This window comes from Oncorhynchus gorbuscha, linkage group LG18 (assembly GCF_021184085.1).
Source record: "Oncorhynchus gorbuscha isolate QuinsamMale2020 ecotype Even-year linkage group LG18, OgorEven_v1.0, whole genome shotgun sequence".
Taxonomy (NCBI): Eukaryota; Metazoa; Chordata; class Actinopteri; order Salmoniformes; family Salmonidae; genus Oncorhynchus; species Oncorhynchus gorbuscha.
In genome coordinates, this window is record NC_060190.1 from 14710984 (window position 1) to 14729135 (window position 18152).

The following is an 18152-nucleotide window of genomic DNA, read 5'->3' on the forward strand; positions in this document are numbered from 1 at the left end:
AGTGTGAGAGAGAGCACGTGAGAGGGCACGCGAGAGATTAGAAAAAGCGGGAGAGAGCGGGAGAAGCCCTCGGCACCTCCATATGCTGCTACTGAGAGTGGGAGTCACAGATCTAAACTGTGGTCGCGTCTCAACCGTACTTGATAAGCCGCTCTGTGACACCTGGCAGAGGGCCGGGGGCATAGCCTAACCTTGAGGCTAAGCCCCAACCTGGCTAGCTCTGGAGTCACAGCTACGCGGGCTGTTAGCGAGCTCTGGCGTCACAGCTACGCAGGCTGTTAGCGAGCTCTGGCGTCACAGCTACGCGGGCTGTTAGCGAGCTCTGGCGTCACAGCTACGCGGGCTGTTAGCGAGCTCTGGCGTCACAGCTACGCGGGCTGTTAGCGAGCTCTGGCGTCACAGCTACGCGGGCTGTTAGCGAGCTCTGGCGTCACAGCTACGCGGGCTGTAAGCGAGCTCTGGCGTCACAGCTACGCGGGCTGTAAGCTAGCTCTGGCGTCACAGCTACGCGGGCTGTAAGCTAGCTCTGGCGTCACAGCTACGCGGGCTGTTAGCTAGCTCTGGCGTCACAGCTACGCGGGCTGTTAGCTAGCTCTGGCGCCATAGCTACGCGGGCTGTTAGCTAGCTCTGGCTCACATGCAGACGAGTGGGGGAACACTTCAGAGCGTACTCAGCCACCCACAGAGCTGGGACCCTCACACACACACAAACATCTGTGATTCCCCCATTACACACACACACACACACACACACACACACACACACACACACACACACACACACACACACACACACACACACACACACACACACACACACACACACACACACACACACACACACACACACACACACACAGAACGACTGGCCCCATTCAGAGACCAGCTGCTGAGGGAGATGAGGCATTCCTTTGAAGTCTAGAGCTCTGTGTTAGTGAGAAATTCCCATCTCTTGTTGATGAGGAAAGAGGGAGAGGAAGAGAGTGCAGTAGAGAAACCCTAATCTTGTTTATTATAAATTTAACTATTCCAGGCAGATAGTACTAAAGTCAATGCTCACAAGCAAGGGTTGGAAACTCCAAATATTTCCAATCGTTTCGTTATGAACATAAGCACATTTTGTTTTGCTCCATCCCAATGTTCTGACCAGCATAATAAAGTTCGGAACCGGTTCAAAACAGAAGTACAATTTTCGAGAATTTGGCAGTAAGTCCAACCGGCCGGCCTCACAACCTTACCTAGAAAACTAGCTGGCAGACAAAAAAAAAGAATATTGTTAACCAGTTCCCATGCTTTTAGAATAATGCTTATGTTCCTGAACACTAGAGATCACGTTCCGGGTTCTGTTTCCATCCCTCAAAAAAGCATCATTCTTTGAGTTTTCGGATTTGTTCCCTGAACCGGTTCCAACACACTGACTGAAACCAATGTCATGAAAATAAGGGAACAAAACGTTCTACCCCATCTCTCATTCTTCCCATCCCATCTTTATTCTCCTCCCACTCCGACACCTCTCTTTTCTCTTCACTCCCTCCATACAGTTCAACCGTAACCAACTCCAATCAAAAACATCTCTCAGGCGCTGAAAGGTCACATCAGGGTCAACGAGTTCTTACAGACTATGTCTCAACTTCACTAAAATGAGAGAACCAGCAGCATAACCAGGGATCTTAGAAGTCCACACATATATCAATAGCGACATTATAGATGGAGATGCCTGACTGAGGGAGTGGATGTGAGGTAGTGCTGGAGGCCCATTGTTCTCCTTAATAACAACTACAAAGGCGGCTAATGATTTAGTTAGCATTAGCATACTCTATAATGGAATGGATATTCCGGGGCTGCCTGTGCATGGGTTTTGCTGGTGCGTATAGAAGCTAGCTGCAAGCGCAATTAGGTTATCCCTACAGCTAGCGTTCGCATAAACTAGCGTTAGCAGTCTCCAGTGGCTACGATAGCCCCATTCCACTACTCATTCTGCCCCTGGCTCTCTTCCCTAATACCATTCTCTATAGCTCTCCTTACATATCCCTCAGTCTCACTTCATATTCCCATCACTCATTATTTCTCTCTAGGAGACGAGCACTGCCTCTGCATTCTCAATCCACACCATTATCACCTGTTGATGGACTGGCTCTCACACACGCCGCAGTTTATTAAAGACTGCGCCCCGACTTCAACTTACCTCCTCTCTCTCTCTTTTATTCCCTTAATCGTGTTTGCTTTGAAAGTGTCCTCCAGGACCCCGGTGATGGAATTAACTAGGACTACGCTGCACAAGCCTGTAGTTAACGATGAGGGCGTCACCACGGATGGGGTTGATTTGATGGACACGGGCACCGGAAGTTGATTAGGCTTCTGGCGCTAGGCTAGTTGACCTGTGAGCTGACGAGAGACATACAACTCTAGAGCGGAGCCTGTTTTGAACCTGTATTACAGGCTAAGGGAGTCTGAGTATTAGAGCAGTGATGACTAAAAACTTTGGGTCCAGAGTCTGAGCCTTCTCTCATATTCAGCCTCTGTTTTAGTTTGTCCCTCTCTCTGTCTATCTGTCCGCCCCCCTCTGTTCCTCTCGCTCTGTGGACGTATCCTCTTTTAGTCCTACATCTCCCAGCCACGAACTCCCAGAGGCCTTTTTAACAAGCCTCCAGCCATCCAGTGTATGTGGAGTAGGACAGCCCCAGGACTGCCCTACTTTCACTCAAAGTTCCCCAGTCTAGTCAGAGAAAAAGAAAACTTCCTCAAGCTGCTGCAGGAGAATGAGAGTTGAGGGGAGCAATAGACGAGAGAGAGAGAGAATGAGAGAGGAGGGAGAGCGCAAGATGTTATAAACGACATTTGCATGAGAACTTAATTAGGTCTGCGCTCTGTCTGTGTGGACGGGAAGTCGATGTGTGTCTCCCTCTCCGGAATGCTAAACAAACACTAATGATAACTCCATAGGGTGTAATGAGGGCTGAGAGGGAGACGGGCGCTGCTCCACAACAGATAGAAAATAAACAGCACCCAAAAAGGCAGGCAGGCTCTCCCTCTCTCTTCCCCCCTTTCTCATATCTCGCTCTCGGTCAATCCATCATTTTCTCACCTCTCTCTCCCTATCCCTTCCATCTCTCTCTCTCTCTCTTTCTCTCTACCCTCCTTCCCAATCTCTATGGTCTTCTCTCTGACACACATTACATGCCAATTCAGCTGCAGAGGAAAAACCCAAGTCTGGATGAAGACAGTTTTAAGGCCCCTTGCTTGGCTGTGGAGGGAACTAATCATTGGTACTGTAGAGTCTGGAGTAAGGGCCTCAGGGCTAGAGGAAGGAGGTCCATTATTTCTACTATCAACATCCCACATTACCAGCAGGCCTCTAATTATACACTGTAGATTATTTTTCAGGGCATCCTCAATCATGTTATAACCCATATGGGGGTGCCGTGATGACAGTTGTAAGACTAATGTGGGTTCCCTGATTAGTACACTACTCCCACTGGAACTCCTGTAATTCCAACCCTGCAACGATACCGAGGCCGATAGAACCAGAAACGGCACATTCACATCGGAGCTGAAGCATTTCTCTAACTACATCGACACAAACTTTTTATTATCAGGGTAAAACAAGCACACAATTCATAAAAACTAAAAAGACAAATCTGAGTTGTTAATATACCTGCATTTAACTTTGCGTGTAAAAGCTCACAGTTAAAACTAGAGTCGTCAGGACAGAGTTCAACCCCCTTCATGTCTGTTTTGTACATGACCACTGGTAGGAAGACACGGTACCAGCTTTAGCCTGTGGAGAAAGGGATACTGACGAAAGGGAGGCCTGGGAGGGGGGCGGATCAGGCTACAGGAGGAAGTAGTAGTGCAGGGGCAGACTGCTGGGGTTTGTGCAGCACACTGACTCAGATGAGAGGAAAAGACGACGGCAGCACTCACCTCCCTGTCCCTTACTCCTGTCCAGACAGATGGAGACCCGCCTGGCCAGACCTGCGAGGGGAGGAGCAGAAAGGAGGAGGCAGGGAGATGGGGGAAGGAGAGTCAGAAGCACATCAGCCCCAGCACCTCACACTGTTAGCAAGGACCCCCGCATGCACAGAACACACACACGCACACACTCTGTGTTTTTGTTTGTGCGAGTTTGAATCCCACACAGACAGACACACAGACAGATAGACACATAAGTGCACACAGCCACACACACAATGAGAAGCGGAACAACAAGGCTGCAGTTTACCCAACATGAAATCTTCCAAATGAATACCGCTGATACACCCCGATCAAAAACTATGAGAGATATTCCACTACTCAACTACTGGCTGTGCATTTAAAAACAGGCTCCAGATAGCTACACTCCATCTTAAATCATATATGCATATAGGGAATAGGGTTCCATTTGGGATGCAGGTCATATCTCATCTAAAAGCCTAGAGGGCAGAGGAGTCTAAATCCCCTGTACCACAGGGAAGACGAGTGTTTGTGCACACCTCGTTGAATGCATGTGTGTGTACGTACGCATGTGTGTAAACCGAGTGTACAAAACATTAGGAACACCTTCCAAATATTGAGTTTCACTCCCTTTCACCCTCAGAACAGCCTAAATTCGTCGGGGCATGGACTCTACAAGGTGTTGGAAGCGTTCAACAGGGATGGTTGCCCATGTTGACTCTAATGCTTCCCACAGTTGTGTCAAGTTGGCTGGATGTCCTTTGGGTGGTGGACCATTCTTGATACACACTGGAAACTTATGTGAAAAACCCAGCAGCATTGCAGTTATTGACACACTCAAACCAGTGCGCTTGGCACCTACAACCATACCCTGTTCAAAGGCACTTATATCTTTTGTTTTGCCCATTCACCCTCCGATTGACACACAATCCATGTCTCAATTCTCTCAAGGTTTGAAAATCCTTCTTTAACCTGCCTCCTCCCCTTCATCTACACTGATTGAAGTGGATTTAACAAGTGACATCAATAAGGGATTATAGTCTTCACCTGGACTCACCTGGTCAGTCTATGTCGTGGAAAGAGCATGTTTTGAACACAGTTTATAAGTGTGAATGTGTGTGTTCTGCAATACAACAGGACTAACTGCATATAGCATAGTGATACAATTAACACCAACTATTACAGTGTAGAGGAGCTGGCAGCCTTGTTCTGCTAGAGGAAGATGAACATAAAACCAACCAAAGTCAACGTAGCAGCAAAGTAGCAAGACAGAGTTAGAAGATCTCAATGAAATGAGACAAAATGAGGAGGAATAGCGCCCGACAAGTCGTTACTGGATGGAGGGGAGAGCGCGTGTTATGGAGATGGGGGAGATTTGGAATGTGTTTGTGTGCGTGCTTCTGAAGCAGTTACAATCGGTGCCAACGATGATCTCACGATGGCATCTGTTCATTGCAAGTGTGCCAGCTGTATCAACGTAAGCTTGAGCTGTGCAGACCATCTCTACCCCTCTCTACCTCCGAGGTGAAGTGGAGGTTAGTTACCCTGCGAAATCCTGATTGTTGAATACCTTGTTGTTGACTGTGATATCTGCCCTACTCTGAAATCTTCAGGGATGTGTGTGTGTGTGTATGACAGCTCTCCCTGTGACGCTAGTTAAGTGTGTCACCTCTCAGCAGGCACCCTGAGCAGGGACGCTGCTCATCTCTGTTAAGGTGGGACACACACAGCTGGTGGTCCGCTGTACTGTCAGAGCTCACATGCACTCATTAGAATAGAATGAGTGTGTCTCATTCCATGATTCGACACAGCTGTCAGAGCTAACGTCCTGCTAGCTCGCTCCCTTGCCTGTCCTCCTTCACACCCAGCACAGATAATAATGGAATGTGATTCAGCTATGTATTGAATGTCAGACAACAGCTCATCCTTGACCTGTATATAGTCACGCACTTTTCTTCTACCGTACATTTCAGTTACACTGTTTATACTCAGCACATATTTATTTATATACTGGATACCTGGCATAGCACACTCTTCATATATCTAGTGCTGTACATAGCCTTCTTCATATATCTAGTGCTGTACATAGCCTTCTTCATATATCTAGTGCTGTACATAGCCTTCTTCATATATCTAGTGCTGTACATAGCCTTCTTCATATATCTAGTGCTGTACATAGCCTTCTTCATATATCTAGTGCTGTACATAGCCTTCTTCATATATCTAGTGCTGTACATAGCCTTCTTCATATATCTAGTGCTGTACATAGCCTTCTTCATATATCTAGTGCTGTACATAGCCTTCTTCATATATCTGGTGTAAATTCATCTGGTGTACAAACGTATAGATTGCATTTGGATTACTGTTACAGTGCTTTGTGGGTTGTTAATTAGATTCATCCCGACGTGTCTTCATTTCGTTCTTTAGATTTTACTGCATTGTTAGGAGCTAGTAACCATAAGCCTTTCACAGCACCCGCTATTTTTTTTAAATTTACCTTTATTTAACTAGGCAAGTCTGTTAAGAACAAATTCTTATTTTCAATGACGGCCTAGGAACAGTGGGTTAACTAGCTTGTTCAGGGGCAGAATGACAGATTTGTACCTTGTCAGCTCGGGGATTTGAACTTGCAACCTTTCGTTTACTAGTCCAGCACTCTAACCACTAGGCTACCCTGCTGCCCCATAACATCTGCTAAACTGTGTATACGACCAATAAGCGTTGATTTGATACAATCTCAAATGAATGAATGAATTCAGTAGCCAATTTCCTGCACCTGCCATCCATAAGCCTCTGAACCGTCACACGTCAGAGAAGTACAGGAGAAAAACATAGACAAGCAAATGGCAGATGTAGAGTGGAAAATATGTGGGGGTTGGAGAGTTGGTGGAAAGGGGACGTGGGGAGATGGGGGTCTGAATTCTGAGCGGGTGGGGAGGAGGGGAGACTTGAATGATTGTGGACACTAGAACTAGGTGGATTGAGGGTTTGGGATAGAGTGGTGGATGGGAATGCGGTAAAGGTTGTATTGTGTGGTGGTGGGACGGGGGGATAAAACTGAAGCCGACGGGGAGGTACACTGAGGGTCTAGGCTGATAAACGGAGGGGGTCTAGGGGGGGGGGGGGGGGGGGTAAATAGCATGGTCTTTACTGTGGGCGCTGGAGGAGGGCTGACCTCGGGTGGTGGGGAGCATGTCGGACAGGCCCTGCCACGCCGTCACCATCTCGGGGTTCCGCTGGTCTGCAAAGTTCTTCCAGATACGCAACGCCCCATCATCTAGAGGGAGGGAGGGAGGGGAGAGGATGTTTGGAGAAAGGAAGGAAGGGGGGTGACAAAGAAGGAAGGAAAAGTAAAGAGAAAAAAAACCCAGATATCATACGAGGTTAGAGGTTGCAAACAACTTCCATATTTACACTTGCAGAAACACGTCCCCCCTCTGTGCCCATGAGAGACGAAGCGCGTGCACATGGATTTACATTAACTGCTATGGCCTCGAGCGCGTACGTGACCTAAGAGTGCTGAAAGAACACAACAGGAGCACAGTCTATGGCTGTATCCCAAACGGCACCCTATTCACCACATAGTGCACTACTTTTGACCAGAGCCCTATGGGCGCACTATACAGGGAATAGGGTGCTATTTGGGAGGCATCCTATCCCTTAACATGCATCCCTGACCAAAAGAGATAACGGACAAGTTCTTACGTCGGGTCGACACAAAGCAACTGTCATGCAATTTGACCTCGTCTCTACAGCCTCAGGCTTTACAAACTCATATGTACAATACAATGCGCCTCTCCTTCTTGCCTGGTACCTTCCCACTGCTTTCAAGCCTACACACACACAAATATAATACCATGCTCCCTGCCACTCATTGTACAAAGGCACCGCAAACTAAACTGAAACTAAGTTCAAGGTGATGTTATCAGGGTCTTGTTTCTCTAGTCCTCCTGAACAGATTGCCAAAGAATCCCAGAACGTTCAGTATTGAACCACTTATGTACACTCTTCTCTTCCTAGAAGTAATGACGGATTTGTGCTCAATCCATGTCAAGGTAGGGAAGAACTTCAAATACAGATGCATTTTGATAGTATTCAGACAGGGCTGTAAACCAGGGTGAATGAATGACCATGTTTAAAATTACAGACAAAACCACATGACTGTATATGACTTTGGAGCCGCAAAGTATTTTAACACAGCCCTGCGATAATTGGTTTCACATGAGAAATAAAGTGAACAAAATGGCGCTCTCCAGCAATTCAACATAATTCTGCCGACTTAATTCCTTTTATAATTATTTAAGACGGCATTTTTCACCCAGGGAACAATGTGTGCGTGTGTGTTCCTGTCTGAGGATGTGAGTCAGGCTTTTGAGGCTTGCTTATTAAGACTTCAAGGTCCAGGAGAGAGAAAACATGCACATTTATTTACTGCAAAATGGTGTCCTTGAATTGAGGCAACTGGGGTCTATTTAGTTTCTGCATTTAGTTCGATTGGGTGATGCTGAAGTGATTGACTGCTTGGGAGTTGGTTCTATTTATTTATTTTTTAACGTGTGTGTGCTTGCATATGTTTGTGCAGGATAATTGAGTCTGGCTGTATGTGCAAATTTTTGAGATGATCGCATGTGTGTGTGTTTATATTATACTCAATATAATAAACGGCGGCAGATTTCCGGCTCGGTGATTCAAACCGGTGACTCTTTGGTTACTGGCCCAACACTCTTTAACCGCTAGGCTACCTGCCTGTGTGTACAGTGTATAGGTGTGTGTCTGACCTGTAGCAGTGAGCAGCAGGGAGTAGTCATGTCCGTTGAGGTACTCCATAGCTGTGATGCGGGTGTAGCGAGGGTTCCCGTTGTAGAAATAGTCCAACCTCTCTGCCTTCTCCCAGTCCCAGAAACTACAGAACACACTTACACTTCAGTCACTTCCAGCCACTATACATCAAACCAAGTGTCTGTAGCACTGCCAGCTATGTCTCGGTGTGTCACTGGACTGTCATGGCCCTGGCTGCCACTACAGCATGTGTCTGAATGACCTGGTTCTGATGACTTTCAACTCTTTTCACAGAGATGAACATAAATAACCCACACCATATGGCTTGTTTCCACATATTCAGTCCTCTCAGATCAGCAAACAAACACAGTCAATTACCACATCTCAAAATGGCTTCCCATTTCTCATATACTGTGGTGCGTGCACCTTGTGTGAATAGTTTCTGAAGGCACTGTTTGTCTCTGGCCAAAGTAGAGCATTATTTACAGGGACAGAATCATATGAGAAAGTCAATAATGTGTTTCAAATATAGCTGAGGCGTTGCGCATAGGTCTCTCACCAGATGCTGTCTTTGTCTGCCACGGCGATGCAGGGGTTGAAGGGGTGGAACTTGACCACGGAGGGAACGCCAGGGTTACGGTTGATGAAGATCTGGTCGTCCAGACGTGTCACGCCTAGAGGGGGAGAAGACACCGGTCACCTGACACCAGTCACCAAACAAGAATCAAACACCACACAATCCATATATATTGTTTGGCTTCATCAATTAATGAAAATAAGTCTAAAGGTCTATATTTACATGGGTGTGTGACTGTGGTATCACGATAGTAAAGATACGTTTGGATGAAAACACTCATGTAACTCCCATAAAGACTGGAACATTTGATAGTGAGAGCCCTATTCAATAGTCCTAGTCACATTACAATCCTTGTCTAAAGGTCTAGCTCTCGCTACGTAGCCATGACAACCATCACTTGTGTCGTCAAGGTGTCCTTCGGCTATCTGGAATGTCTCTAAGTGGACCGTCAGGAATTTCAGAGAAGAAATGCTAATTGAAAAAATGTCATAAAGTTGTAACAAAAGAAATACTGGAAGAAAATGTTTTTAATCTAGCCTAGCGAGACCTTGGCAAGACCTTCGCCTCTGGACTGGATCAAAAGCTGAAAAGGGGTTCATTAAAAGCTAGTCTTGTCTGTGTCGTTTTCAATACCACGAGTGGGAAACCTTGTATTGTTGCTTTCAGCAAACTCATCACGTATTTCATCACAAATAAAACAGAAAAAAACAGACTTCAATCAGTGTTCCCCGGCTCTCTTCTTCCCCGGCTCTCTTCTTCCCCGGCTCTCTTCTTCCCCGGCTCTCTTCTTCCCCGGCTCTCTTCTTCCCCGGCTTTGTTGTCCTCCCTCTCTTCTCTCCACCACTCTCAACCCTCTATCATTTTTACTCCTCTGTTTCTTTACTCTCCTTTCTCACTCCCTCAGTCTCACTCTCCACCCTCCTACTCCTCCCGCTCTAACCTACCGGTCTCTCTCGCACTCTAACGTACCCCCTCCCCTTCTCTTTTCTCAGTCTGTCCATCTCCCCAGAGGCAGGAGAATGAATGAGGGCAGCCCTGATCTTTTAGTCTCTCAACTTAAGAGGATGGCAGAATGGGATGTGTAAAAGGGGAGAGAGCGTTGCATGCGTATGTGAGCCTCAGCTCTGACGCCAATGGACTCGTAAGCGTGCGCGTGTGTGTGTGTTGTAGGAGCTGCAGTGACGTGGGAGTGTTAGCCATTCTGTTTGAGCGGGCTCTTGACTTCACAGGGGGAGCTGCGCTGAAGCCTGGGGTCTTTAATGTGTGTGTAGTGTGTGTGTATCATGTGTATAATGTGTATATAATATGTGTGTTTGGGTCAGAGACCCGTCTGGCAGAGATTTTGGAATGAGGGGTGTTTCCAATAGATCCTCGCTCCCCCTCTCGCCTCATATGCATACTCACATTCCCCTCACTGGTGTGTGTTTCACTCTTCAAATATCCCCCTGCCACAGTATGCCACAGTATGCCACGGTATGCCACAGTATGCCACGGTATGCCACGGTATGCCACGGTATGTGTGACCGAGTGCAAGAGCACATTTGTTTTTCTTCTATACTGTGAGTAAGTGTCTATACAACAGTGAGCAAATCTACATAGTGTGTGTGTATTTATGTGTAGCTATACATAGTATTTGCGTGTATTTATGAGTAGCTATACATAGTATTTGCGTGTATTTATGAGTAGCTATACATAGTGTCTGTGTGTATTTATGAGTAGCTATACATAGTGTTTGTGTGTATTTATGAGTAGCTATACATAGTGTTTGTGTGTATTTATGAGTAGCTATATATAGTGTTTGTGTGTATTTATGTGTAGCTATACATAGTGTTTGTGTGTATTTATGTGTAGCTATACATGGAGTTTGTGTGTATTTATGTGTAGCTATACATGGAGTTTGTGTGTATTTATGTGTAGCTATACATGGTGTTTGTGTGTATTTATGAGTAGCTATACATAGTGTTTGTGTGTATTTATGTGTAGCTATACATAGTGTTTGTGTGTATTTATGTGTAGCTATACATAGTGTTTGTGTGTATTTATGTGTAGCTATACATAGTGTTTGTGTGTATTTATGTGTAGCTATACATAGAGTGTGTGTGTATTTATGTGAACCTATACATAGTGTTTGTGTGTATTTATGAGTAGCTATACATAGTGTTTGTGTATTTATGAGTAGCTATACATAGTGTTTGTGTGTATTTCTGTGTAGCTATACATAGTGTTAGTGTGTATTTATGTGTAGCTATACATAGTGTGTGTGTATTTATGTGTAGCTATACATGGTGTTTGTGTGTATTTATGTGTAGCTATACATGGTGTTTGTGTGTATTTATGTGTAGCTATACATAGTGTGTGTGTATTTATGTGTAGCTATACATAGTGTGTGTGTATTTATGTGTAGCTATACATAGTGTGTGTGTATTTATGTGTAGCTATACATAGTGTGTGTGTATTTATGTGTAGCTATTTATGTGTATTTATGTGTAGCTATACATAGTGTTGCGTGTATTTATGTGTAGCTATACATAGTGTGTGTGTATTTATGTGTAGCTATACATAGTGTTGGCGTGTATTTATGTGTAGCTATACATAGTGTTGGCGTGTATTTATGTGTAGCTATACATAGTGTTGGCGTGTATTTATGTGTAGCTATACATAGTGTTGGCGTGTATTTATGTGTAGCTATACATAGTATGTGTGTGTATTTATGTGTAGCTATACATAGTATTTGTGTGTATTTATGTGTAGCTATACATAGTATTTGTGTGTATTTATGTGTAGCTATACATAGTGTTTGTGTGTATTTATGTGTAGCTATACATAGAGTTTGTGTGTATTTATGTGTAGCTATACATGGTGTTTGTGTGTATTTATGAGTAGCTATACATAGTGTTTGTGTGTATTTATGTGTAGCTATACATAGTGTTTGTGTGTATTTATGTGTAGCTATACATAGTGTTTGTGTGTATTTATGAGTAGCTATACATAGTGTTTGTGTATTTATGTGTATTTAGTGTTTGTATTTAGTAGCTATACATAGTGTTTGTGTGTATTTATGAGTAGCTATACATAGTGTTTGTGTGTATTTATGAGTAGCTATACATAGTGTTTGTGTGTATTTATGTGTAGCTATACATAGTGTTTGTGTGTATTTATGTGTAGCTATACATAGTGTTTGTGTGTATTTATGAGTAGCTATACATAGTGTTTGTGTGTATTTATGAGTAGCTATACATAGTGTTTTGTATTTATGTAGTATTTATGTGTAGCTATACATAGTGTTTGTGTGTATTTATGTGTAGCTATACATGGTGTTTGTGTGTATTTATGTGTAGCTATACATGGTGTTTGTGTGTATTTATGTGTAGCTATACATATTGTTTGTGTGTATTTATGTGTAGCTATACATAGTGTTTGTGTGTATTTATGTGTAGCTATACATATTGTTTGTGTGTATTTATGTGTAGCTATACATGGTGTTTGTGTGTATTTATGAGTAGCTATACATAGTGTTTGTGTGTATTTATGTGTAGCTATACATAGTGTTTGTGTGTATTTATGTGTAGCTATACATGGTGTTTGTGTGCGTCACCTCTCTGCGTGATACGTTGGCTCTGTTTTCGAACGCGGGCATTCCTCAGGAACCTCCACTCCCTCTCTTTCCTCACCTGGCTCTCCACATCATGCTCTTCTGGAATCTAGAGAGAGAGACATGTTTTATCTCTATTAGATTGAATGTCTAAACTGGAAGTGATTACAGAGCTAAGAGAATAAGACACTTGCTTCCCTTCCCCTCTCTCTCCTCCAGTCATACTCCTTCATGTTATAAAGACAAGAGCTTTGTGCTACTGGGCTAAACAAAGAGGGTTGCTTCTCAGGCTGCTAAGTGTTCCCTCCCACGTTTCAACACTTCCTCATCCTCTTCATGCCCATCTAACACTCTTATCTCACCCTCTCCTCTCCTTCTGTCATCCCATTCTTTGGAATGATGGGTTAATGAGCTAAATGAAGAGGATCCCCTCTTAGGCTCCAACTGTTAAAAGCTCTTTCCTTGCTTGTCCTCTCATCTCTCCTCCCCCTCTCTCCATCCATCCATTATCCCTCCTTCTCCCTCTCCATCCATCGCCCCTCTGAGGGCTGCCTCTCAGGCTGTTTTGATGGTTTTCTCCATCCATCAGTCCCTGACAGGGAGAGAATCATTAGTGAGCGTCAATGGCGGTCCTCGGGTGTAACTGCAGAGGGCAATGAAGGGATTGAGTTTGAGTGTTTTGGTGTGTGTCTGTGCATGCGTGTATTTCTGTGTAGATGTGTGTTTCTGTGCGTCTGATTTGCGCACAGACATTTCTATGTAAATGTGTGTGTGTGTGTGCGCGTGTCCCTGTGTGTATAGCTGTAACCATTAGCATTATGGACAGGGCTGGTAATGTACAGAGAAAGACTGTAATGGAGTGTAATGGTGGAGTGTTGTGAGGCCAGAGTGTTGCTGCTTATTAAGTACATGCCCCACCAGGCTCCCTGCTCTGCCCTCCGAATACTTAACACTAACAGAGCAGCCACACACTGACTGGATCCCAAACGGCACCCTATACCCTACGCAGTGCCCTACTTTTGAGCAGGGCCCATAGTGCGTTTTATATGGAATAGGGAGCCATTGACTGCTACCGCATGTAGATTCATACGCTGTGGTAATAACCACCTAGCTCTCAGTGACAAAACATAGAGGTGGAGGGAGGGACAGATGGAGGGGGTGGAGCGAGACAGGGAGAAAAAGGAATGGAAGGGGGGAAGGGAGAGTGGAGAGAGCGAGTAGAAGGGTGGAGAGAGCGAGTAGAAGGGTGGAGAGAGCGAGTAGAAGGGTGGAGAGAGCGAGTAGAAGGGTGGAGAGAGCGAGTAGAAGGGTGGAGAGAGCGAGTAGAAGGGTGGAGAGAGCGAGTAAGTAAAGGACTCAAGGAAACAGTGTGTGCAAGTTACTGTTTGCTTGTACATCTCTACAGCGCTAAGACATTAAGGCCTGCCTCAGTCAGCGCTGATGAGTGTGTGTGTGTGTGTGTGTGTGTGTGTGTGTGTGTGTGTGTGTGTGTGTGTGTGTGTGTGTGTGTGTGTGTGTGTGTGTGTGTGTGTGTGTGTGTGTGTGTGTGTGTGTGTGTCAAGGTGAGAGGCTGTCATGATGCTGGGTCTCAGCTTGGGCTGCAGGATATGGGCAAATAATTTAATTGGCATGACAATGAATGAAAAAAGCAGGTTAGAGTAGAAGTTGTTGTGACAGAGTAGGAACCAAAGTGTTGGTCAGTTTCCCAGGGGACCCTTATCACATATGAATGTTACATTCATGGTAAAAACATTTTTTTTTAAAATGCAGCCTCTTGCGATATGGATATCTCAGCCACTAATGTGGGACATTACACACTGACTGTACAATGAACCTGGCTGACAAAGGACAGAAACACACACACACCAAAGGTCTGCTAATGGTTATATATACACACACACACACACACCTCGTACTGCTGACACATTGATATGATAACCTGTGTACAGACTTTCAGACACAAAGGCTCTTTATGGGAGCGTTCCAGAAATTGCAAACGCAGCTTTCTCATTTCTACTTCTGCAAAGTGCATACCTCTCCCTCTCTCTTCCCGCTCTCGTTTTCCTCTCGCTCTCATCAGTCTCATCTCACCCCATCACCCCTTGTTTTTCTTTCCTTCTATACCATGTCCCCACTTTGTTCCTCCCTCTCTCTCGCTCTCCTGTTTCTCAAGCCACTTCTCTGCTTCTCTCTTATCCACCTAGTGTCTCTCTCAATCCTTTTCTCTCTCTCACCTCCAGACCAGCAGCAGTTTGGCAAAGTCAAGACGAGCTGACAACGTTATTTTTTTATTTCAGAGGATGGAGAGATGAAAGGCAGGTTGTAGAAAGTGTTGGAGGGAGTTTGTGGTTCCCCTAACGGCATTGCCAAGGTGCGTGTGTGTGAGAATGGGAGTGTGTGTGTGTGTGAGGACGTTTGTGTGTCGGAGTGAGTGAGTGAGTGTGTGGAGACAGCCATACACATGACTCAGCTGCTTCCTCTGACCATCAAAGGAAGGTCAGGTGCTGTAACAGCTTAAACAGCTTCCTTGAACAGGTACTGAGACACACTACAGTATTGTGTGTGTGTGTGTTTAAGAGAGGCGGCGAGAGAGAGTGTGTGACAGAGAAAGACGGATGAAAATAGGGGAGAGAAGTGTAGTACAGTACCTTCATAACAGGCTGAGCAAAGTACTTGGCGCTCCAGTCACACAGCCCTGTAGACAGGTTGGCATTCATGTAGGCCTTGTGACCTCCTGGGTCATCTGCATCATCCCCGGCCTGACACACACACACACACACACACACACACACACACACACACACACACACACACACACACACACACACACACACACACACACACACACACACACACACACACACACACACACACACACACACACACACAAAATATTCACATTTTAACACAGTAACACTAATACACACCACCACACTCTCAGAATTCATTATGAAAGATGATCCAAAAATACATGTCTGGGAGTTCTTTCATAATGAATCAAACAGACTAAATTGACTAAAATGAAGCATCTTAATCAAGTTGGATAAAAACATTTCTCCAGAAGCCTTAATTGAGCAATAGAGATAATTAGCATAAACGTATTGTTTAAATGAGATTTCTTCTCAACTACCACGTCTTCCTTTACTATAGACTTCAGAAGTCAGTTAAGGAAAGTTGCTATCACTCTAAATGTTCTTAGGTTATTTCTTATTTTTCTCCTTAAGAAACAAGTCAACCAGAAATGAGATTCTAGAAAATAAAGATGTCAGGCTACCTGTTCAGAGCCGGAGGGCCCCTTGTCGAACATCTTGCGCGTGCGGGGGAACTGGTGGGAGTGGGGGCCTGTCCGCCCAGCGTGGGGGTGTAGGGGGTCGCGTGGGGGCTGTTCACCTCCGCGTGTCGGGGGTTTGGGCACCTCGTTAGTCAGACTGGAGCTGCTGGCACTGGGCATGGGGGGAGAACCACTGGGGGAAGAGGCAGATATGGGGGGAGAGGGAGGTTAGTGTAGGGGGCAGGAAAGTATTGGTGAGAAAATGAGGATGGTGGATGTAAAGTGGTGTGTGTGTTTGTGTGTCTGCTACACCAATAATCCTGGTAGGGTTAAGAATATGAAGATTGTGTGTAATATGAGTTGAGCGTGTGTGTATGTGTATATCCTCACCCTGCCTGGTGGATGTGTGCCCCCTTGCTGGTGGGGCTGGCAGGGGCCGACTGGGTGAGAGAGCCAGAGTCCAGGATCCTCTGGGGCCGAGCGTTCATAGTGGCCTGGGGAGACAGAGACAGAGACAGGGCCTGAGAGACCGACGACAGGAGGAGAAGAGAGACGGAGGGAAAAGAGAGAGCAGGAGTACAAAAAGTGAGAAATGATAGCCATTTAGAGCCTAATGTAATATCAAACATAAGTAGGCTAAAACATACTTTGTAAGGAAACTTACTGTACTGTGTTCTGTAACTGTTGGGTGAACTTGGACTGTATTTCAACATATTACCCTTTGACAAATTATCTATACAACAACACCAGCAACAACCAGACACCTTGAAATCCTCCCGGTACCGCACCCATCAAGAACAGAATCAACGGCACTATACACTGTAACAGCTATTCACCAGAGGAGAGTAAAACTCAATGAAGGAAACAAGATGAATAACATTGAGTTGTTTACAAAAGCTAGAGCAGAGAGAAAAACCTGGTTGGCTTTAGGAGATCCAGTTAACACCAGCAAACAAACACATTTTACCATCTGGAATTGCCTTTTGATTTGATTTCTATGCTAATTGCCAGTAGTAGTGTGTGTGTGTGTCTGTGTGTTTAAGAGTTTGCTACTATAACACGTGTGTGTGGGTTGCGGCAGCATCAATTACTCGTGTTTGCAGGCGAACGCTTCACTAAAACGAAGCATAGAAATGACAGTCGTTAGGGATGAGCTGCCACTAATCTGAGAGGCTTCACAAACTGCAGTAGTAAAAGATGAATTAGGTGGGAGAGACCAAGCAATTATCACACCACCACCACAACAAATAATACACTGCAATGTTCGCAGTGCTAATTACCACACAAACACAGAAAGCATTTTGGCAAAAATCTCTTAACACACACATAAACAGACACCATCACATCGAGAGAGAGCTGAGAAGCAGTACTTCTTAGACAGAAATCTTCAAAGGGTAAAATTGATCTCATCTCACACTGGGAGTTTTTGCTAACTTAAATCAACACGCTCATATCAACTAAGGAACAATGGAGATATCTGGATTCTCTGCAGAGGGGGAAAGCTATCATTATTAAACAACACAGCAAGAGGAAGAAGAGGGGAGAGAATAGCAAAAGGAGGAAGATGTGAAACTTGTCATTTTATCACAATCAGTAAGAGCTGGTGAAGTCAGTCTGACAGAGTAAGAAATTAAATAACCGGTATGTCATTTCCCATGCAACACACAATCATCAGGATTATTGCATGGTAGACAATAGGTTATCATTACCCCACAGACTAAGCTTCCTGCTTAGTGCAACACATACAATTGTTGAGTAATCGTGTCCCATAATTGAATGGTATAAAGTGCTTGGTTCGAACCGGCGCGTTCCACCATTGGTGCATAGTCATCATCGACGCATGGAAAACAACATGCGTATTGTTCTCCAATAGGCAACGTTTCCCAGCATAATGGACGCAGAACATTAAATACAATTGTTGCATGGCATTAAGTGCCTGGCTGGTTCAAACCAACTCGTTCCACCACTAGTGGGTACATAGTCATCTTCGCCATAGACAA

General features: G+C 44.9%; 1 protein-coding gene across 6 annotated transcripts in view; it reads right to left on the reverse strand.

Moving 5' to 3' along the window:
* LOC124003457 (regulatory-associated protein of mTOR-like) overlaps window positions 1-18152 on the reverse strand; it is a 254307-nt gene that overhangs the window by 9044 nt on the left and 227111 nt on the right. The window contains exons 23-30 of one of the 6 annotated variants that reach the window (XM_046311730.1): window positions 16543-16646; window positions 16156-16345; window positions 15530-15640; window positions 12885-12990; window positions 9272-9386; window positions 8712-8836; window positions 7109-7210; window positions 3925-3975 (exon numbers count right to left, since the gene is read on the reverse strand). In XM_046311730.1, the coding sequence (XP_046167686.1) occupies window positions 3925-3975; window positions 7109-7210; window positions 8712-8836; window positions 9272-9386; window positions 12885-12990; window positions 15530-15640; window positions 16156-16345; window positions 16543-16646 (904 nt within the window). Of the gene's footprint in view, window positions 1-3924; window positions 3976-7084; window positions 7211-8711; window positions 8837-9271; window positions 9387-12884; window positions 12991-15529; window positions 15641-16155; window positions 16346-16542; window positions 16674-18152 lie in introns of all 6 variants that reach the window. The other 5 variants (XM_046311729.1, XM_046311728.1, XM_046311727.1 and 2 more) reach the window with 5 other exon arrangements.